This window comes from Mya arenaria, chromosome 9 (genome assembly GCF_026914265.1).
Source record: "Mya arenaria isolate MELC-2E11 chromosome 9, ASM2691426v1".
NCBI lineage: Eukaryota > Metazoa > Mollusca > Bivalvia > Myida > Myidae > Mya > Mya arenaria.
This window is the reverse complement of record NC_069130.1, coordinates 71,969,208-71,993,390: the sequence shown is the minus strand read 5'-3', so window position 1 is coordinate 71,993,390 and position 24,183 is coordinate 71,969,208. Positions and strand designations below refer to the sequence as shown.

Sequence of the window (24,183 nt, the reverse complement as noted above, 5' to 3'; positions counted from 1 at the left end):
AGAAGATTTAACAATGTCTAAATGTACGCAAACACCTTCCACTGGTAATGGGTCCAAGCAAATAATTTGAATTATTGGATATTTATACAATTATTTGTCTGTATGTAAAATAAAAACATATGGATACATTATTTTCTTATCAGATATGTTTCTATAAGGGCACTATTTTCTACAGTGCCTTTGTTTGACTTCAAAAGCACATGTAATTATTAACTCCAGCAAGAACCTTTGTGTCTATAAACAAAACATTGCTCGAGCAGAATCAATAGAAGCATTTCCGTGGGTCAACATAGCGTACGTTTCCATATCCGAATCCGTAACTATAAAACATTGTTCGGATATACCAATTTGTCAGGATCCCAGTAGCCAAGTATAATGAAGGCAAAACATGAATAACTGTGTAAACAAGCTTCATACTCATCATTTACAGCATAATCTTCTACAGAACTATTTGCTGCCATGTCGTAGTCTGCAAGGTATGTGAGTCGCTATAGTTATAAAACAATAACAGTACTTAAAATCATGATTTTTATAGAGCTTTGTAACTCTTCAGGCATTTTTGATGTCATGTACATTTTGCATATATGGGTGTACTGGTATATTGTGAGTTTAAACAGTTTAACAACACGGAGTTTTTATAAACTGCGATGTTTAAGAAACCTCTATGACAAACAGGATAATCTTAAATGTATCCTTGGTTTAAATTCTCGAGATTCATTGAATCAACAAAAAGCAAAAAGTTATTAATTTGTCTATTTATATGTAAAACCTACTCCCGGTTAGCCATAAACCTATCAATACTGAAACAATAGTAAAACAAATTGACCACTGTATATCTTTTGTGCAACACACGCGTTTGTACAGTTTGGTTCTGGATGACTTCTGAATTCAAATTAAATTTAAAACGTGTGCTTTTGAAAATAACTATATGTTTGGTATATATCGTTTTTTTTAATACAATGAACTATTTATTATACCTTCTACGTATTCGAAAAACATATTGCCAGCATTAACACATTTTTATGCCTAACAAATTATATTGCAAGCATTAACACATTTTATGCCCAACATATTATTAACCATAACCATATCAATTCTGAAGCAATAATAAAACACATACACCTTAATATCTTCTTTGAGTCACTCATGCGTTTGTACATTATGGATCAATCTGATTATTTGAAGCCATAATATGAAACAAATAGTAATTATGAAAATACACACTTCCTACAAGGGGCTCTGGCTGGACAGTACCAACTAATAGACCCGCATTTGTATCTTCTTTAAGCGAGTGTCATTTGTTCGTTTTATATTGCTCATACGCTCAAACAAGTACATACAGGCCAGAAGTCGTTCCAACATGTGCGAGTTGTTTCATATTTTGAACTTTGTATCTTAAACGGGTTTGCAATAGCATAAATATTGAAATCATTATGATCGACAATCTTCAAACAATAATTTAGTGCGCCTTTTCGATAATATTTTGTGAGAAAGACATTTGCATTTGTGTTACCAATAATTGAATGAAAAGTCACAGAAGTACAACAAACAAACAATAATACATACAGATCATACATCATAGTCATCCTAAATATCCTTATTGTTAGAGCCATTTTGAGTATTAATTTGTACATATGTTAAATGATTAAAATTTTCTTTAAAATTACGCTTCATACACCGTATGATCAAGAGCCTTAAGATAACCAAATAATATTATATGTATGTTTTAATGTAGATACAAACGTGCATTATGATTTGACACGGTATTTCTACACGCAAAAACAGTACGTTCTTAACAAAGCATCTTGTACACATGCTGACTGGTTCCCGTACAAGTTCACTCGGTCTATATCACTCTCAACACGTACACCGCCATCTTTATAAACGCCAATAGTTGCTTCGAATATACCAAACCCTGGTGTTGTTTGAAATTGCACAACATATCTGTCTAAACCTTCGGCATTCCAAAAAAGAGACAAAGCCGTTTGTATGTGACCTAATTTGTTAATTGTCCTTAAATACCTTCGAACAGAAGTAGTTTTATGGAATGTTAGTTTAGCGCATCGATCTTCTGACAACATGATGTGATTTAACATTTGCACGCCTGTTTCTGACATTGTTTTTGCTAAAGCGTGAGATGTTGGTTCCTCAATTGTTTGGTCACAGACGCAATAGGTATCTGGGATGCATGCATCTCTACAAGTTCTTGCTAAGGGAATTGTCTGAAAGAGACTTATTCCGCGAACTTTGCCTTCGCGATAAGCAATAGATGGTCTTGAAAATCTCTGTTTCAAAACGTCAACTATAGTTTGATGAAGGTCGAAATGGGTGTTAGTCTGTTTGTATTCGCAAGCAACGATTCATGTACCGTCGCATGTCTTGATTTTAGTTGTTCTGGTATAATCATTTGCATCAATGGCATGCGATCTTCTAAAAAGCCGACAGTGTGCTTCTTATACCACTGAGTCTATTTCCATGATCACTAAAGATGATGAAAACTGTATGTTTTAGATGTCCTTCATTCCCCATCCACCGTACAAAGTCGCGCAAATCGTTATCGCCATATTGAAGAGTTTTCTCAGAATTGTGACATAAAACATTGATCATGGACAAGGCAAAACGACGCTTCCCTTTATATAGATCCAAAAACTGCTTGAGGTAATTGATTTGTAGTGAATGCCTTGACATACCATTATAACAATTATAGTTAATATATGGGTAATTTCTTTTTACGGCGTTTCTGAGGGCTAGCTGATATGGTCTCATGTAGTGGTCAGTGGGAGGATCCTGGAACCCTCCTTTTAAGTAATTAAATGTATCCATGTACGGCGTATCTTCAGCATAAAACGTTGTATAGCCATTTTTAGAATAATTCTTCCACAGAAAGGGAATTGTGTCCATGTATGGCTTTTGAGGTAAATGTAATTCAGACACGTTCAACCCAGTCAGAAGCGGTATCAGGTTAGGAAAGGTGTTTTCACCAACCTATAAATATAAAACAAGAGCGGTAAACAGACACAATACGTATGTGAAAATCTACATAAACAAGCTCAGAAGCCAAAAGTTTAAACATAAACCCCGTTTAATGACACAGGGTAAACGTCAAAGACATAAAACACAAAATCACAAACAAAAAATATGGAACAGCACAAAACTACACAAACATCACAGTTCATGTATACTGTATAAAACAAACTATATAAAAACGTACAAGATACATCCACCGAATTTTTTTCTTTCTTCTAAATGTGTACATAAAGCAAACAAAATGCTATAGCTCGAGTCTGTCTAGGAAATGATGCCGATACACGTTGTCCAATTTAAACGATGATCGGAGAAAAGCTCTCTGAGTAACAACTAAGATTCATCTTAGATTATAACTAAAAGCATCCCGATTGCAGTTCAAGCGAAACCTAACCGATATTGCCTTGCTGACAACCGTGTAAAATCCTTAAAGGTGCACTCTTACCCCCAGAAATGATTTACCACACTTAATTACATTGTTTTTATATACCCAAAGCATGAATAAATGTCGAAAACAACCCTTGTTATGCTTGATTTGTTATCCGAATTGAAATAGCTCTTTTGTTCAAACACAGCGTCTCAAGCCTCGGCAGTCAGGGACTAAAAGGGGTGGGGAGAAAACCCGGAAAATTTGTTCTCATCAATCAGCTTAAAGTATCATACAAAATCATCATAAAGAAAGTAGATCCCTTTACAGGAAAACGGCTGGGTTTACAACATCGCGTGGTAACTTGTATTTTGCCTCACCATAATGATTGTCTCGACCATAAGAAGCAAACATAAACTGGAAACCAACTTTGTCCGTTCTAAAAGTTAATGAAATACATGTAAAATATGTTTGTCCTATGGCTGCACTGTGACCTTAACACAAGCATGCAACAGAAAATCCGACATACATTTTTTAACAATAAGTGAAGCGATTATTTAATCGTGATTTAATTTACAATGCAAGTACATACTTTAAACTCGCTTCGTACGTACCGTACCTTTGTATAACCTTTAAAGTCGTAGGCTTGCATATCTCTCAGAATTTCCATTGTTTTAGGGAGTCTGCGAATGGCGGATGACCTCGATACTGAATCAATACCGAACAAGATGACGCTTAAGTGTTGTGGTGATTCCTCTGCCAACAGGAAGTCGCGATGAACAGACGTTGGTGAAATATTGGAGAATAAATTCTCGTAAATAATAACTTCAGAGCTGTTGCGGCAGGTAACCAGGTAGAAATCATACGGCAGCGTTGCTGGTAACTCCAACGGAATTGTGTTATTCATTCTGACACCCTTATCACCGTCAACGCGCATGATAGTCTGATAGTAGCACCTCAAAGTAGATTGTGTAATATTTACAATACGAAATGCACTTTGATTAAACGCTATAGTATTATTATTCATCTGGTATACAAGAAATACAAAAGATTTACATACAAACGGTTCTGCTTTCGGTAAAAATTGACGAAGAGATTTATCGAAAGGGTCTAAAATTGGTATTGAACATCCATATGAATCATATATGATAGGAAAAATATCATTTTTCTGAATCAGAATCAAAGCACAAGTAAACACTAAACTAAATATTAGCAAAATCAGAAAGAGACGCGTTTTGGTTATCTTCATTTTCACTTATCCGTTTAATTCGTTTATAAAACCTATTAACAGCTTTGTTTCATGCACTACCGACTAAAGATCCAAGACAAGAAATGTTTACGGCAAAGTGAGTATAATAAACTATAAAAGATTACGTATTTGTAGACAATGGTAACAGCTTTGTCTTGATGGAGTCTTTTATATATGATCGTTATCGGTCATATAATTTTTCTATAAATGCACACGTTTCATTAAATATCAGACAGACGTAACACGTAAATACGGGATTCGTCACGATTTTTGAATACTGTGAACACCCACACTCTTATTTCTGTTTAAACTGCTTGATCTTGATCAATTATTATAGGCTTAAGTATACACAATTAACGTCGTTGAACGAACAAAATGAAACAAATGCTTCAGTTCGATTTCAAACTAAATGCAACTTAACTCGTAGTTTGGCAAGAGTTTGTTTAAATCTTAAAGATTGAGGCAAGTATACGAACATATGATATACTCATAAAATGCAGAAATAGCCATATTTTGTCAATGAAAAGCAGCAAGCCTTTGAACAATATTCATTTTCTTATACATAAGAATAAATAAAGTAAACCTTCCCTGTCGCTTGTAATGGTATCTATCAAGTATTGCCTAAAAACTGACCTTTTCCTTCACTTTTATCTTAGCAAAATAAGTTGCCAATGACTTGAATCGGCTTTGTTTTTGTCATACAATTCACATGGTCAAATTTAAATGCATTAAGTTGTCAAATTTGTTCTTTTCAGTCCATTCATATAATTATCAGTATAATAATACACAAACATTGATCTTGTGTTCATAGATGGTCAAAACAATACTCTTTGTCCAACTGATAGTGATTGCTCCTTTCACAAATCGCGCAACAAGATAAATGGAAAATATCACAAACAAAACCCAAAAGATATATTATTTTCTGCGTTTGTGTGAAACGAATTAGAAGAAAATTATTTTCCCTTGTAATGGAATAATAACCGCCAGGTGGCGTTTTATATGCACGAGTGGTTCATAGGCACGAGTATTTCGTGCGTATATGAATGTAAAGGCATTCAGTACTGGGAAGCCGATACGCTCACATCGATACAATTGATAGTAAAATTTTACAAGCAAATGTTTAAGGTGAAGATTTCTGTTTATTATGCAATTTCATCATATGAATGATCTTTTTGTTCTCACTTGTTTACATAACGTTGTAATTGACAATTGTATTGTTTGGTATAGTACGTGACATGAATCATATAAATGATATGCATTTTATACCTAACTGTTAAGGAGCTTATGGGTGATGAGGCCCGACATCTAGTGATACGAGACAAATCCTGTAAATCTGGATGACAAACGGGCAGAGGTTTCTGAGTTTTCCCCAGAAGGAGGGTTTTATCTCAGTTTATCCTCGGCCAGTCGACCACGTCTGTAAGCTCCATTTTTGTCAGGCATGTTGTTAAAAAGACTTTGCTCATGTTGCAAGTTCAGGCTGTATGTGTTAATCGGTTTCCCAAATCGCTTCACTGAGACTTCCAAAATAATACTATTGAAAAGTATTCATTTTGTTGTTTTCTATAGGATAGGAGGTTATAGAATGGTATTCAGGGAATTATATAATTGCTTGTGTTTGATATATCACATGACTTCAACAGGTCTTTTTTCTATTTACTTAAAGCAACTTTTAATTCCTCCAACCGCACAAGTAAGTTGTTGCGACGAGATTGGTAAGACATTTAACAAAAGAACGTAAGACGCTTTAACGAAAAGAAGACATTTTATATGTGAACAGTCCATGCATTAAAACTGATAAAGTGCGCAGCTGGCCTTAGAAGAGTTCTTAAATTCAAACTTCATTCACTAATTAATTCAGTAGTTGTTTGAAATCACCTTGCAATATTCTAATCCTTCGTTTTCCAGTAATATGTTCGTATAGCTGCATAATTTAGTGAATAATGCACACAATAAGAATGAAGCGACGAAGTTTTGGTTTATCATAGTTACTACCTACTATTAGCTGTCACTCGCATACCACTCATGCATCAGAATAGCTTTATAGTTAAATTATATTTTCAACAAGGAATTGTTCTACACAAATGTTCACCGTTTTGAATCTTAATTACTTATAAATGAGTGGTGTTTAATACAACAAGTATATGTTATCATCGTATTCAAATTTTGAGATCCCCGATGCGAGCCCGCAGGCCGAGTTTACCTACTTCATTTTCTGTAGATCGCAATAATTGAACATTGATTGCGTATTTATTCGACCAACGGACACCGCCTCCTTCAACTCAATCGCCCATATGAAAGTAATATGAAGTCCAGTGATTGATTGTCGCTGGCAACAGTTAAATGGCAAAGTGTACTTCATTGTCGATTATGATAGAAGGTGTTAATGAAGTGTTCGTTCTTGCTGCGAATTTTATGGATGCCTTGTTTTAAAACTAAAAGGAGAAAGCCATCGTTCGACTCGCTACATCGCGATTTTTTACTTCTTAATATGGTCATAAACGCACACTAAACCAAACATTTATCAACAAAATATTTACAGTACGTTATTTATGTTAAAAACTGCAGAAACAAGCTCTGACAGTAGCAAAAAGTTTAAACAAAAACACTGTTTAATGGCTCATGGTAAACGCCAAAACAAACACAAAAAAAAAAAAAACAAGAAACATGGAACAACAGCACAAAACTCTACAAACAGTACGGTGTATATATACTATATAAAAATCTAGGTATGTTTACCCAGGATTGTTAGGTTCCGCCTTCGAACGGTCAGTGTAAATTTAGTTGGGATTTAAACCAGTCTACGTGCACACACCTCACTCTTATCCCAACAATCCTGAATAAAGTACACAAGTTAAAGGTAAATCTTAACAAAGTATGCATTAACTTGAGAAAACTTAATAATAAAACACATAATACTAAACTAATAGGTAAATCCCAAGTACTTCAATGATTACTTCAATGATTACGGAAGCAGCAAACTCAATCTAACGGAGGAATATACCTTACGCAAAAACCTCAAGGATACGATGCGGTTATTGTTTGAAACTATGAACATCACACACATTCTGCCTTAGAAAATAACAGGTTTAAGACTGTGTTATAACAGAGTTTCATAATAAAAAGCATTGTTGTCCTAAAACAGTGTGTGTATACGACGTGATAAATTATATATATGCTACGTCGGAAGGCAACATTTTGCCTAATATAATGCCTTAAATCAGAGATAACTTTCCTTTTGCTAAACCATTTTAAATAAAACAAAGGGCAGTCTATGCTGATTTGACAGTGAGAATATCAATGCAAATTTTAACACAATATTAACCGAGAATATAAAATCAAGCATGCAAAGAGATTGGGCCACAAGTTTTGCCAACATCAGTTACGGCAATCTCACGAAAAGTCACATTCTTTACCAAGCAAAGGTGTTTTATCAGCAAAGACAATGAGAGTAATATCTAATGTATATTGCATTGTTTATGTGGGGAAAAACATGATACTACAGTAGAAGTTGTAGAGAAAGACGTGTGAGAGAAAGAGAGATCGAGAGAAGATGAGCTCCTGATACCGATTGTTGGCGAATTTAGAATGAAAAGTACCGATTCATGTACCAATTTTTGCCTGATAAGTGTGAGTTTTTTTAGTTTTGAAAATTGAATGCGTCCAGTATGTGGCAAAAACATATTTCTTCCATCGACATCTTAGTTTAGTATCAAACCTGTTAAGATAAAAAAGTTATTGAACAGATTGTGGCTGAGAAGGCAATGTTTACATTTTAACGTGTTTATTTTATCCACAATTGTTCGTATTTTCTCGGAAAATAGGGCATATTTGTGCATGTTGTAACTGTTCATTCATGTATATATTCCTATTTTCCAAACTTCATGGTTATTACTCGACTGTACAGGTTTCCTGACCGATTTTTTGTTTCTTAACCCCCCATTTTGTTGATTGCAAACCTGAAATGTCTGCCCTTGCTTAATAAAACGTTCAACTTCACTTAAGATCCGGCCGTTGTCCTCTTCTGAAAGGATTGTTAAACCAAATAGCAGTTGATCTTAACTGAGCGGATGGATTTTTTAGTCTTTCTGAAGATACTTATTCGATGGTCGGAGAATAGTGAACACCGAAATAAGATGTGTTCTGCATTATCGTCTACATTGCAATTAATACATAGTAGAGAGTCTAAAAGGTGAATGTTAAACAAGTCGGAATTTAGGTCACTGCCAGAGCTTCTAAAACGCGCATGATAAACCGAAAAGCGACGTTCTCCACAAATATAATAAGATGGGATGAAGGTTTGTTTAAATTGATCTTTAAATTGACGCTTAAAACTAGAGAGAGTTGGTGAGTGTCTTATTTCTATATCTAGTGAATCTCACAATGACCAGGATGACGTTATCGTTGAACGATTATATATTTCTAGGCGTCTATTCATTGTATAAATTGTTTCTCAGATTATAAGCATTAGAATAATTCACTGTTTAAATGTAAAGTGTAAAGTGTGCTAATAAATACGAAGGCAGTTCACCGTGGATATGTTTGTAAGCTAAAATTGACTTTTGTATTTTTCTTTTATCCGACAATAAATTCCAGCCGATTTCCTTAATTAATCTAGCTATTGAAACGTGTGAGACCGGTAACAAATCTTGCTGCTTCGAATCGCAGTTTTTCCAAGGTCTCCTTTTCATAAATTGTACAACCATCCCAGAAAACTGAGGCGTACTCTAGAATTGATCTGAAATTTGATGAAGAGTTTTACGATGAAGTTCATATTTTAAGGCTTGCATAGAACCAATAATTTTCCTGGCAGAACTAACGATTGAATCTAAATGATGGTGCCATGTACCATCAGGACCAACGTGACTCCTAAATGTTTGTGACGATGACAAAGTATTAGCGGCGTAGTGTCAAACAAGAGTTATGGTCGTTGCTGGTTATCAAGTGGACAAAATATAGCTTCTGTTTTAAAGGCTTGAATAATTACAGCCATTGTCTAGACCAGTCGGAAATTTTCTGTAGATCGTTATTAATTGTAGTTCCTATGTCAGTTGCGTTAGAAGATGAAACGGCGAGAGACCTGTCATCCGCAAAAAAAAACTAGTTGTGCTCGCAAGGGTACCAGCTGTGTCGGGCTTAAAATTAGAGAAGGATGTACCTATGAACACTCTTTAAGACCTATTTAGTAGATAATGAGACAGCCATCTTAGAACATAACCTGAAATTCATATTCTTTGAGTTTAAAAATAAGGCCTCTGCCATGTCAAAGGCCTTCGATGTGTTGCAAAAATACAATGCTTGTATATTGTTTGTCGTTCAAAGTTTTACAGATTTGGTAATATATAACTTTATGTTGATGAACAGTTCAGTGTCCGGGGATAAAATCCGACTGGTGCATATAAATATGATTGTTTGGATACATATAATTGTAAATGTGTTTAAAAGGAATGCGTTCCATTATCTTTCCGACCCAGCTTTTCAAAAATATTGGTCTATAGTTGGACAAAGATGTCCGATCATATGCCCTTTTTATGCAGTGGCATACCATTTGCGAGTTTCCATTTTGTAGGATATATACATTATCGAATCGATCTATTAAAAAGAATACAGAGTGGAATACAAACGGAAGATAAGGTATTCTTTAGCATTCTATAACTTATTTCGTCAGGTTCATTAGCTTTATTGATATCAAGATTATCAAGGATGTCTTTTACTTTGGTTTCAATAATGTTTATGTGGCTTAGTTCACTATGTGTCCTCATGTTTAAGTTTGGTAAAGGAAAATTATCATCGTCGATGCTCGAAAGTGAAACGAAATAGTCATTCAGGGAATATGCCTTCTCTGAATTCGTGAAGGAGTAAGAGTTATCAAAATTTGGCAATGGAGGTATTGCATTGCTCTTGTTGTTGTTCTGTTTCACAAGCATTCGAACAGTTTTCCAATAAACCCGAGGATTGGATGAATTAAAATCAATTATGCTGTCCTCTAGGTTACTTAAGAATAGATCCTTTGCATGTTTAGTCATATTTGATACTGTATTTCTTACTTTTTTATATTCAATCCAATCACACCAATTGCAGATCGTGTCGCTTTGATTTTTAGTTGATCGCGTTTGTTAAATGATTTTCTAATTTCCGAGTTATACCATGGCTTATCAGAATAGCAAAGAGATGTATAATAAGTAGGGATACACTTTTTGGTTATCTCAATAATGTTCTTGTAAAAAGATTGGTCGTCTGGTCGATATCTCCTTCGTTTAAGGGGTTCCAATTGATATTTCTAATTAGTTCGTTCATTTTATTGAAATCTGCTCGTTTGTAGTTCAATACCTTTGTTGTTATGGTAGAGCTTGACCAAAAAAACTACATTTGATATAAGCATGAGCACAATAATGATCACTTATATGTTGAGGAGTTTCTAATACACCAGAATTTAATACGTTTATGTTTGTGAAATGGCAATCGGGTCTAACAATGTCCGCGTTGAGCGCGTTATTCTAGTTGGGTTGTTTATACATTCACAATTATTAATTGTCATAATATCTCGAATTTCCGATTTGATTGGTTAAGTTTGTCTTCGTTTTTGTCGCCAAGGATAACTATATTGTTACATAGATCTAAGCAATTGTTCACTCTATCCTAAAAGTCAACTGTTAAATCAGGATTACGATAAATCAGGCCTATTAGAAAACTTTCGGTTTCATATTTCAATGCACCCATAATGATTCAGGTAAATAATGTTCTAAGTCATTATTGCGAACCTGTCGGAAGTATGCTGAGACGTACATAAAAAAACACCACCGGCGTGGGACGATTTATCTTTTCTAACATAAATTCATGACCATCAATGTGTAGAAAATCTTCGTTCACTTCGTTTGATAGGTGTGTTTCTGAAACAAAACACGTCAAAGTCGTTGAAGTGACTTTTTATTTAGTCAGTTTTTGAACGAATACTTTGAATGTTTTGATGTAACATTGAAAGACACGAAGCCTGTTCTGAATCGGGTCCAGGATTTGATTCTATATCACCTGACAACATCAATAAGATTGGTATAATAATATTAAATATGCCAGATTTAAACTATTATAAAAATAACAGACTATTCACTTAATATACATCCTGTGCATATTAAAAAAAACTGCCAAACCAGCTTAACATGAATATATATGCAAAAAGCTACAGAAATTAATGAAGCCATGTTGATAAGATGTATTTAAAACTGTCAGTGAGACACGTAGATATTTCAAAAGTAATTTAGCATAAACGTAAGCTAGCGATTGTGTCCATAAAGGGAGTTATACGAAATATACATATACTTGAAGTTCTAAATAGAAATGCGTTGTATACCCCTGGGGCAATTCTATAAGAAGTTATGTCAGACACGATACTGTTGACTACTTGACGTCGACTATCAAATGTTTTTGCTATAGGGATAAACATGTGCAGAACAGTAAACAGGAGCATAGAGAAAGATGAAAAAATCGAAGAATGATAGAATATTGAGCAAAAAACAACATATAAATGAAACCATTTTTCGAACTTGCAAGTAAAAGTGAACTGCCCGTTAGTGTTTACTTGAAATCTTGAAAACGAATAATTATTGGTCGGTAAGTAACATATTATGTATCTGAGTGGAAAATAATAAGTGTATGTTCTAGCATAACAAATGCTTATGTATCTTAAGAAAACTACTATTGTAAACTTAATATACATTCATTGAAATTTTAACTGAACAAACTGTTGTCCAAGGGAAGCAACTTGTAGGCTTAACCTAAACTAATTCAAAGCATGGTCTTGTAATCAGAGCAAACATAACGATGTATAATAAACGTCATAGTGGTGTAAAAGTGTTATAACAAGATGCACAGAAAAGACGAACTAGGTTGTGACAACAAAGTATATCAGTAATTTACAAATACATTTAGCACACTGGATAACCGTTATTATGTACACCACACTGGTTAGTAAGTATGCTCTTTTCACTTCAGCACCAAATGAACCTTACAGTTCGCGAAGCAGTGTGGTAGTTTGTCATACTTTAAAAAGATCGAAAATGATATTAATTCAGTTAATTGTTGATTTTCAAGTTATGAAATTGCTACAGTTTTTTCCCAATTCGTTTCCTACTAAATTACATTTCATGAGCACCACAACCTATTCATTGGCACCACAACGTTCAGAAAATCGAGCATAGTGCAGCAAGTATAACAAATAAAGTTTTAAAATTTGTAACGAGGCAACCTTTTGTCAATAAAAATGCCACACATATGTAAAGAAACTGTTTAAACCTGAGGTACATTTACAATTCTCACGAAAATCAGGTTTTTTACGTTGTCAACACTAACGTCTAGCAAGTTATGCAAGTTCTAGACGATCAGATTTTAAATTTTATTCAGAACTTTTACATTTAGAACAATTTATAGCCATTCCTTTGTCGAACTACATTCTTCATTTTTTTTCTCGTATAAACCTCTAAAAATAAAAAAATAAGAAACCATACCCACTGTTTATATCCATATTCCACTCATTGGCACTTTAACGGAAGACGCGTTGGAGCATTTTCAACACATAACAAAATGTTATGGCTCCAATGTTTGCCCGGCGTGTAATAGAATTATCGCTGACTGCTCACTTATTTCCATCTTTATTTTACCCCATATTTTTTTTTCTAAACAAAACAGTTTATACGGGGAAGGGGATTTTGAAAGGTTGAAAGCAGGGCCTCCTGAAACCCACAATTTTGGGCCTTTTATCACTATTGTTATTGCTCGTTCCACCTTTTGTGATCAATGTGATTTCTAATCTATGAAGCGTGTACGTACAACGGAGTTAGAAAATTATACGAACGATTATCATGTATGTAGTGCATTAACATTTAAACTATAAATAAACTATATAATTGATTCTTTTATATTTACATATTCTCTCGCGAATAAACAGTCATCCGTCAAAAGACTCCGTTACGAGACGGAACTCTTCCTCTTAAGCGGTCACAAAAATCTTGACGTCATGTTATTTAAATTGCGATTTATATGGCAATCACTATGACGACAAACACCGACAATCAGTTTCGTTACGCTATGGTGAAGTTTTGTCGTTCGACATTAACACGCTCAATATAGATTATGAAACGAAAATAGCGGGTTCCATCACATTTACGTCCTTTAATTTGCTGATAGATGTATTTACAATTTTAATGTAATGGCACAAATAGCTTTAATATGGTGATGAAGGGGGTCCTTCCTGTTCCTTTCCCATTTTATTACATTGGTATCTACATCTTTTTTATATGTTAAATAAAAACATTATCAAAATTTCAAATAAGTCAGAATTGTACGGAAAAAAATTGATACAAATATTACAACTTTACTGCGCCATTTTTAAGTTTATTGTGTAAACGCTTTTCAAATTATGAAGATGAAAGAAGCTTAACGTTCGATGCTTTAGATATTTTTCGTAATTGTGTTTAACAATAGAAGCTTTATGAATATCGAATTTTCGATAAATACTATTCGAACGTTTAATCGAAAGCTATAATACAATACAGGGAAAATGTATAAAAACTGTTTGTTTAGAATAAATCAAAGTGAAATCAAAACACTGGTATTTCTTATATTCTTTTAGCACTCACCTGAAACTCCAGGAAACGTATTTGAATGATGCAAGTCAAGCAATTATTATATCCCATTTAAGGAGAGCTAGACATATTTCTTATAGATATTGAGCGACACATCCGTATTATCAAGAATTTTCTCAAGGTATCCAATGACACACGAGATCATTGTAATCTCAGGGCAACTATTACGGAGCAATACCCGTAACAAACGACAACACAATAAGTCTAAAAATGGGAATGGACTCCTGCTTTGGTGTCATTTGACCTGTACAAAATTAAGTGACATTTAACCTAAAAAGATTTATCAAAGGGGTCACTCCTACCAGCTATCTAGCATAACATAACTATGAATTACTACAGTTTAACAATGTCAGAAAATCTCGAAATGCCTAAATAGAAGAAAGTGAAACATCTTAAATTTGATCTAAATGTGTTGAGTACAAAAAGTTGCAACAAAACACCTGCAGCCAACATGCTGAATACCCTCCAATCTTTCAATTGCAACCAGGATTATCACCTTTACTTGAAGAAATTTGTTCAAGTTTCTGAAAGTATCCAAAACAAATCTCAACACAGTGTTCTGCTACACAACCAAAAAAGACCACTCTATTTTTTTATTACAATGTATATTGTATTGATTCATACAATCAACCTTATTACTATTTCATTAATTACCTTTCAATATTACACGAACACAAAAGCCTTTACTTGTGAAATTATTTGTAAATAAAAAATATAGCATACATGTTGTGGTTACATTACCCTATTACTTCTTCCCCTAATTCCCCAAATTAAAGAATTTGTGTAATGAAACTATAACATGTATGTTATATTTTACACAATGTATTGTATTATGATATGCTTTGTATGTATTTATTAAACACTACTGTATAATAAACGTGAATAAAACGCCTTTCTGTTTTATTTTGTTCTGATGAGTGATATAAAAGAAACACATTGGTGCTTTTGCATTTTTTACAAAAAAATATACAGACATATATCTTGGAAGCATTTACTTGCAGTACTTTTTGCAACGCCTTAACATTTGTGACAGTGAAAACAGGGGTGATTATACCGCGATAGGCGACAAAGGGGTACGGAAGTAACGACCTGTGTGATTTATTCAAAAGGTTCTTGGATGACGAATACAGTTTTAAATGATCGTAGATACTCCCTTTCAATATCCAGAAAATGGTGTCACCAGTTTGACTCCGTTAAATCCTCGTGCCCAGTGCGGCAGAGATTTATTCAAATAGTAAGTTATCGAGGGGTATAATGTGATGACGCTCCAATTGATATTTACTAATATTAGCCCGAATAAGCCCTTCTCGTTTGCATGTGGATATGGTACTTACACTGACACCGGTATTTTTTGTGTCCATCTGAATGACTTTACTCTACACTTTACTTTAGTAATTTTTACAAACATCAGTACTACTTACGACAACTTGAAGTCGTATGTAACGTTGAGGAAATTACTTGCTTCAGGCAATATGTTAGCATGTAACAAAGAAACGGGCAAAGCCAGTAATGGTCATAACCTGAAATATTACTGTGCGTACTTATTTCCTCAAAGAATCAGCTCCTTGTGTTTTGTTGAAACTCACCTTACGTCAAATGGACGGCAACGAGATGCCACACATTCTGATAATTTATCTTAAACGGGTGTCGAGATTAATTTTGCATACTCTTTACCGTGATCAAAGTTCATGGATTTCTTTGCAAATTCATGTATGTGTTTGCCTGTCACGACGCCTCAAGCAGCAACCTATTCATGACAATTAATAACGGAACAATACGAGGAACGAACAAGATATGTAACTTGCAACATCTGAGACGAGTTATGACTAATTGAAAATTGAGATATTATACAGCAACTGTAGAAATCGACACCTGTATTATGATAACGTTTGATATTACATCCATTACCGATGTATAGCTGCCAATTGTTGTAAATTATTGTTTATCCAGATGCTGCAATGATTTACAACAGCTCATACACCACTTGAATTTTGTAAGAAAAAATGATAACTACCCAGATAAGAGTAGATACATTTTGTTCGTTTTTTAACGTTCCCCAGCTGTCTTTAATGTTAAGCTAAGCATTTCAGATGCTATCACTATTGTTTTATAAGTTATAGCCTTATGTCAAAGAGTTGTAAAGTGAAAAAAAAATAATACAGGTCCTATGGCTAAATGTTACGCATAAAATATCAAAATAAGATCATTTGGATTACTTTGAAATTCTTTATAAAACCACTATAGACATTTTAAACAATTAGATATGTTCCTTTTTTGTGTGGGTTTTTCTTTTGATATCGGAATATTCATTTGTTTTTTTTATGAAACACCAAGAATGTATAACAAATTCATTTTTATGTCATGGAATCGAAAAGTTAGTAAATCGAACACCTTTGAAAACAAGAATATGTTTCTTCTAATTTCTTAAAAACGATATATTCTATGTAAAAAATATAATGACAACGTTTGTTTTGTCGACTTAACTTTCCTATATGCTAGGATTGCAGACAACCCATCACATATAGTTAATTGAAAATGTCGAACCCAAAACATGTTAATACATTTTTCATTTGGTTGCTTACTTACGCTATAAAAGCCAAAAGACACATGTTATTTATTTTTGAATTTCCGACTGCATGATTTTTCAAAGAGTAGCCGTCTTTCAACTTTTTCCCGTACATAATAGTCGTTGAGCGTAGAGGTCTGTTCACAATGATCTGTAAACACGCAAATTATGTTTCATGCGTATGTTGTTAAAAATCGTTTCTTTGCACTCACAAATATCGCATATAATTCAATCAGGCCCGGATTCAAGGCTTCCCTCTACCAGGTGTGTTGTTTCCAGAGGCGATAACGGACCCTCTGGAATATTTCATCATACATTTTCAGTTGGCATACAGAGTAAGTTATTTTATGGCCTATGATCTTAGGCCCGATCATCTGAGTTCTGCTTTGAGCTGATTATCGATGCCAATTTGGAGCCATCTCTAGGGATGCATCCATTGTCTTTTTCCAGATGCGACGTGACCCAAACTCCTATTCTCCCATTAAATCGGCCTATGATGAGCTGGTGGAAGACTTCTTGGCTTCGTCATAACAGCCACATTCTGCTGCCTTAGTTTAATATCTTCCATTTTGACGGAGGAGAATACTTATATTTCTTGAATTACATACAACTGTTGAGATACTCAACACTACTCAAGAACTTAAAATGCGTTATGATTCGTTTGGATTCGAATGCGGTTTTTACCATTCGTAATTGTTCGCATGTAAGTGTATGCCGTTTGTTTTCAGGACGTCAACAAATCGCTACAATTCGCTTGAACTCGTCATGACATTTCGGTTTCAATTAGCTCCTATACGTTATTATTCGCTACATTACGTATAAGTTCGCAAATTATCGCAAAGATTCGTCATCGGATCGTCCTCGATCACTTGTTTTGCAAATAAGCGTATCATGTTCCTTATTTTAACTTTTTAACGCCAATTTACGAAAGATACGCGAACATTTTCCGATTGGTTAACGTATTGAAAGATTTTTTTAACAAAGAATAGACGTAACGCTTAATCGCAACACATGTCTCAATATGTTCAAAATGTTCCGACGTAGGACTATTCGCAGCGGACACAAAAGCCCACAAACGCATCCATACGAACACCACCATCGATGATCAACGTACATATACTTATTGGAACGAACTTTACCCAAGTTCTTTTCGCCATTGCACGCAAGGTCACTGTGCATTCAAGACTTATCATTCTGATAACAGACGTATTAAGACCAAGTTTTATTTCACCACATGTACAAGTTAATGCAGGCAAGCATGACATATTATGATATAAAGAAACAAATAAACGAATAAACCAAACTTTCCACAGACACCTAGACTTACAGGTTACTTAACACTTATAATTATGTATCGTACACTAATAGCCCAAATGGGGCGGAGGGGATGGGGTTGGGGGCACAAACATGGGGATTTAGTACAGAAATTATAGCGTCTTATCAGTGCATACATCAGGTGGCTATCATACTGCTTCCAACCCAGTCTTTCAAATATCATCTGTTGTTATAAAAGTGATGAAACAATGACAAAGGGATAAAGTTGTACTATTCTTCAAACATTTAAGAAGATTTAACAATGTCTAAATGTACGCAAACACCTTCCACTGGTAATGGGTCCAAGCAAATAATTTGAATTATTGGATATTTATACAATTATTTGTCTGTATGTAAAATAAAAACATATGGATACATTATTTTCTTATCAGATATGTTTCTATAAGGGCACTATTTTCTACAGTGCCTTTGTTTGACTTCAAAAGCACATGTAATTATTAACTCCAGCAAGAACCTTTGTGTCTATAAAACAAAACATTGCTCGAGCAGAATCAATAGAAGCATTTCCGTGGGTCAACATAGCGTACGTTTCCATATCCGAATCCGTAACTATAAAACATTGTTCGGATATACCAATTTGTCAGGATCCCAGTAGCCAAGTATAATGAAGGCAAAACATGAATAACTGTGTAAACAAGCTTCATACTCATCATTTACAGCATAATCTTCTACAGAACTATTTGCTGCCATGTCGTAGTCTGCAAGGTATGTGAGTCGCTATAGTTATAAAACAATAACAGTACTTAAAATCATGATTTTTATAGAGCTTTGTAACTCTTCAGGCATTTTTGATGTCATGTACATTTTGCATATATGGGTGTACTGGTATATTGTGAGTTTAAACAGTTTAACAACACGGAGTTTTTATAAACTGCGATGTTTAAGAAACCTCTATGACAAACAGGATAATCTTAAATGTATCCTTGGTTTAAATTCTCGAGATTCATTGAATCAACAAAAAGCAAAAAGTTATTAATTTGTCTATTTATATGTAAAACCTACTCCCGGTTAGCCATAAACCTATCAATACTGAAACAATAGTAAAACAAATTGACCACTGTATATCTTTTGTGCAACACACGCGTTTGTACAGTTTGGTTCTGGATGACTTCTGAATTCAAATTAAATTTAAAACGTGTGCTTTTGAAAATAACTATATGTTTGGTATATATCGTTTTTTTTAATACAATGAACTATTTATTATACCTTCTACGTATTCGAAAAACATATTGCCAGCATTAACACATTTTTATGCCTAACAAATTATATTGCAAGCATTAACACATTTTTATGCCCAACATATTATTAACCATAACCATATCAATTCTGAAGCAATAATAAAACACATACACCTTAATATCTTCTTTGAGTCACTCATGCGTTTGTACATTATGGATCAATCTGATTATTTGAAGCCATAATATGAAACAAATAGTAATTATGAAAATACACACTTCCTACAAGGGGCTCTGGCTGGACAGTACCAACTAATAGACCCGCATTTGTATCTTCTTTAAGCGAGTGTCATTTGTTCGTTTTATATTGCTCATACGCTCAAACAAGTACATACAGGCCAGAAGTCGTTCCAACATGTGCGAGTTGTTTCATATTTTGAACTTTGTATCTTAAACGGGTTTGCAATAGCATAAATATTGAAATCATTATGATCGACAATCTTCAAACAATAATTTAGTGCGCCTTTTCGATAATATTTTGTGAGAAAGACATTTGCATTTGTGTTACCAATAATTGAATGCAAAGTCACAGAAGTACAACAAACAAACAATAATACATACAGATCATACATCATAGTCATCCTAAATATCCTTATTGTTAGAGCCATTTTGAGTATTAATTTGTACATATGTTAAATGATTAAAATTTTCTTTAAAATTACGCTTCATACACCGTATGATCAAGAGCCTTAAGATAACCAAATAATATTATATGTATGTTTTAATGTAGATACAAACGTGCATTATGATTTGACACGGTATTTCTACACGCAAAAACAGTACGTTCTTAACAAAGCATCTTGTACACATGCTGACTGGTTCCCGTACAAGTTCACTCGGTCTATATCACTCTCAACACGTACACCGCCATCTTTATAAACGCCAATAGTTGCTTCGAATATACCAAACCCTGGTGTTGTTTGAAATTGCACAACATATCTGTCTAAACCTTCGGCATTCCAAAAAAGAGACAAAGCCGTTTGTATGTGACCTAATTTGTTAATTGTCCTTAAATACCTTCGAACAGAAGTAGTTTTATGGAATGTTAGTTTAGCGCATCGATCTTCTGACAACATGATGTGATTTAACATTTGCACGCCTGTTTCTGACATTGTTTTTGCTAAAGCGTGAGATGTTGGTTCCTCAATTGTTTGGTCACAGACGCAATAGGTATCTGGGATGCATGCATCTCTACAAGTTCTTGCTAAGGGAATTGTCTGAAAGAGACTTATTCCGCGAACTTTGCCTTCGCGATAAGCAATAGATGGTCTTGAAAATCTCTGTTTCAAAACGTCAACTATAGTTTGATGAAGGTCGAAATGGGTTGTTAGTCTGTTTGTATTCGCAAGCAACGATTCATGTACCGTCGCATGTCTTGATTTTAGTTGTTCTGGTATAATCATTTGCATCAATGGCATGCGATCTTCTAAAAAGCCGACAGGTGTGCTTCTTATACCACTGAGTCTATTTCCATGATCACTAAAGATGATGAAAACTGTATGTTTTAGATGTCCTTCATTCCCCATCCACCGTACAAAGTCGCGCAAATCGTTATCGCCATATTGAAGAGTTTTCTCAGAATTGTGACATAAAACATTGATCATGGACAAGGCAAAACGACGCTTCCCTTTATATAGATCCAAAAACTGCTTGAGGTAATTGATTTGTAGTGAATGCCTTGACATACCATTATAACAATTATAGTTAATATATGGGTAATTTCTTTTTACGGCGTTTCTGAGGGCTAGCTGATATGGTCTCATGTAGTGGTCAGTGGGAGGATCCTGGAACCCTCCTTTTAAGTAATTAAATGTATCCATGTACGGCGTATCTTCAGCATAAAACGTTGTATAGCCATTTTTAGAATAATTCTTCCACAGAAAGGGAATTGTGTCCATGTATGGCTTTTGAGGTAAATGTAATTCAGACACGTTCAACCCAGTCAGAAGCGGTATCAGGTTAGGAAAGGTGTTTTCACCAACCTATAAATATAAAACAAGAGCGGTAAACAGACACAATACGTATGTGAAAATCTACATAAACAAGCTCAGAAGCCAAAAGTTTAAACATAAACCCCGTTTAATGACACAGGGTAAACGTCAAAGACATAAAACACAAAATCACAAACAAAAAATATGGAACAGCACAAAACTACACAAACATCACAGTTCATGTATACTGTATAAAACAAACTATATAAAAACGTACAAGATACATCCACCGAATTTTTTTCTTTCTTCTAAATGTGTACATAAAGCAAACAAAATGCTATAGCTCGAGTCTGTCTAGGAAATGATGCCGATACACGTTGTCCAATTTAAACGATGATCGGAGAAAAGCTCTCTGAGTAACAACTAAGATTCATCTTAGATTATAACTAAAAGCATCCCGATTGCAGTTCAAGCGAAACCTAACCGATATTGCCTTGCTGACAACCGTGTAAAATCCTTAAAGGTGCACTCTTACCCCCAGAAATGATTTACCACACTTAATTACATTGTTTTTATATACCCAAAGCATGAATAAATGTCGAAAACAACCCTTGTTATGCTTGATTTGTTATCCGAATTGAAATAGCTCTTTTGTTCAAACACAGCGTCTCAAGCCTCGGCAGTCAGGGACTAAAAGGGGTGGGGAGAAAAACCCGGAAAATTTGTTCTCATCAATCAGCTTAAAGTATCATACAAAATCATCATAAAGAAAGTAGATCCCTTTACAGGCAAAACGGCTGGGTTTACAACATCGCGTGGTAACTTGTATTTTGCCTCACCATAATGATTGTCTCGACCATAAGAAGCAAACATAAACTGGAAACCAACTTTGTCCGTTCTAAAAGTTAATGAAATACATGTAAAATATGTTTGTCCTATGGCTGCACTGTGACCTTAACACAAGCATGCAACAGAAAATCCGACATACATTTTTTAACAATAAGTGAAGCGATTATTTAATCGTGATTTAATTTACAATGCAAGTACATACTTTAAACTCGCTTCGTACGTACCGTACCTTTGTATAACCTTTAAAGTCGTAGGCTTGCATATCTCTCAGAATTTCCATTGTTTTAGGGAGTCTGCGAATGGCGGATGACCTCGATACTGAATCAATACCGAACAAGATGACGCTTAAGTGTTGTGGTGATTCCTCTGCCAACAGGAAGTCGCGATGAACAGACGTTGGTGAAATATTGGAGAATAAATTCTCGTAAATAATAACTTCAGAGCTGTTGCGGCAGGTAACCAGGTAGAAATCATACGGCAGCGTTGCTGGTAACTCCAACGGAATTGTGTTATTCATTCTGACACCCTTATCACCGTCAACGCGCATGATAGTCTGATAGTAGCACCTCAAAGTAGATTGTGTAATATTTACAATACGAAATGCACTTTGATTAAACGCTATAGTATTATTATTCATCTGGTATACAAGAAATACAAAAGATTTACATACAAACGGTTCTGCTTTCGGTAAAAATTGACGAAGAGATTTATCGAAAGGGTCTAAAATTGGTATTGAACATCCATATGAATCATATATGATAGGAAAAATATCATTTTTCTGAATCAGAATCAAAGCACAAGTAAACACTAAACTAAATATTAGCAAAATCAGAAAGAGACGCGTTTTGGTTATCTTCATTTTCACTTATCCGTTTAATTCGTTTATAAAACCTATTAACAGCTTTGTTTCATGCACTACCGACTAAAGATCCAAGACAAGAAATGTTTACGGCAAAGTGAGTATAATAAACTATAAAAGATTACGTATTTGTAGACAATGGTAACAGCTTTGTCTTGATGGAGTCTTTTATATATGATCGTTATCGGTCATATAATTTTTCTATAAATGCACACGTTTCATTAAATATCAGACAGACGTAACACGTAAATACGGGATTCGTCACGATTTTTGAATACTGTGAACACCCACACTCTTATTTCTGTTTAAACTGCTTGATCTTGATCAATTATTATAGGCTTAAGTATACACAATTAACGTCGTTGAACGAACAAAATGAAACAAATGCTTCAGTTCGATTTCAAACTAAATGCAACTTAACTCGTAGTTTGGCAAGAGTTTGTTTAAATCTTAAAGATTGAGGCAAGTATACGAACATATGATATACTCATAAAATGCAGAAATAGCCATATTTTGTCAATGAAAAGCAGCAAGCCTTTGAACAATATTCATTTTCTTATACATAAGAATAAATAAAGTAAACCTTCCCTGTCGCTTGTAATGGTATCTATCAAGTATTGCCTAAAAACTGACCTTTTCCTTCACTTTTATCTTAGCAAAATAAGTTGCCAATGACTTGAATCGGCTTTGTTTTTGTCATACAATTCACATGGTCAAATTTAAATGCATTAAGTTGTCAAATTTGTTCTTTTCAGTCCATTCATATAATTATCAGTATAATAATACACAAACATTGATCTTGTGTTCATAGATGGTCAAAACAATACTCTTTGTCCAACTGATAGTGATTGCTCCTTTCACAAATCGCGCAACAAGATAAATGGAAAATATCACAAACAAAACCCAAAAGATATATTATTTTCTGCGTTTGTGTGAAACGAATTAGAAGAAAATTATTTTCCCTTGTAATGGAATAATAACCGCCAGGTGGCGTTTTATATGCACGAGTGGTTCATAGGCACGAGTATTTCGTGCGTATATGAATGTAAAGGCATTCAGTACTGGGAAGCCGATACGCTCACATCGATACAATTGATAGTAAAATTTTACAAGCAAATGTTTAAGGTGGA

General features: G+C 34.4%; 2 protein-coding genes across 2 annotated transcripts; both read right to left on the bottom strand.

Annotated features, from left to right (window-relative positions):
* Window positions 1-320: 320 nt before the first annotated feature.
* On the bottom strand, window positions 321-4,766 carry LOC128246351 (uncharacterized). The gene is made up of 4 exons (XM_052964540.1): window positions 4,701-4,766; window positions 4,011-4,347; window positions 2,734-2,985; window positions 321-488 (listed from the first exon to the last, which is right to left on the bottom strand). The coding sequence occupies exons 2-4, from the start codon at window positions 4,326-4,328 to the stop codon at window positions 321-323; spliced, it is 738 nt and encodes a 245-aa protein (XP_052820500.1). The 5' UTR covers window positions 4,329-4,347; window positions 4,701-4,766.
* A 15,405-nt stretch (window positions 4,767-20,171) lies between these two features.
* LOC128245549 (uncharacterized) lies at window positions 20,172-23,179 on the bottom strand. Its single transcript, XM_052963748.1, has 3 exons — window positions 23,114-23,179; window positions 22,424-22,760; window positions 20,172-21,396 (listed from the first exon to the last, which is right to left on the bottom strand). The coding sequence occupies exons 2-3, from the start codon at window positions 22,739-22,741 to the stop codon at window positions 20,179-20,181; spliced, it is 1,536 nt and encodes a 511-aa protein (XP_052819708.1). The 5' UTR covers window positions 22,742-22,760; window positions 23,114-23,179; the 3' UTR covers window positions 20,172-20,178.
* Window positions 23,180-24,183: the final 1,004 nt, after the last annotated feature.

Bases quoted from the DNA above. Each gene is read 5' to 3' on its own strand.
- LOC128246351 (XM_052964540.1), bottom strand. From the start codon at position 4,328: ATGCGCGTTGACGGTGATAAGGGTGTCAGAATGAATAACACAATTCCG. The intron at 2,986-4,010 runs GTACGGTACGTA...TTATATTTATAG, and splicing joins ACTTTAAAGGTTATACAAAG to GTTGGTGAAAACACCTTTCC. The intron at 489-2,733 runs GTAAAAAGAAAT...TTATAACTATAG, and splicing joins AGCTAGCCCTCAGAAACGCC to CGACTCACATACCTTGCAGA.
- LOC128245549 (XM_052963748.1), bottom strand. From the start codon at position 22,741: ATGCGCGTTGACGGTGATAAGGGTGTCAGAATGAATAACACAATTCCG. The intron at 21,397-22,423 runs GTACGGTACGTA...TTATATTTATAG, and splicing joins ACTTTAAAGGTTATACAAAG to GTTGGTGAAAACACCTTTCC.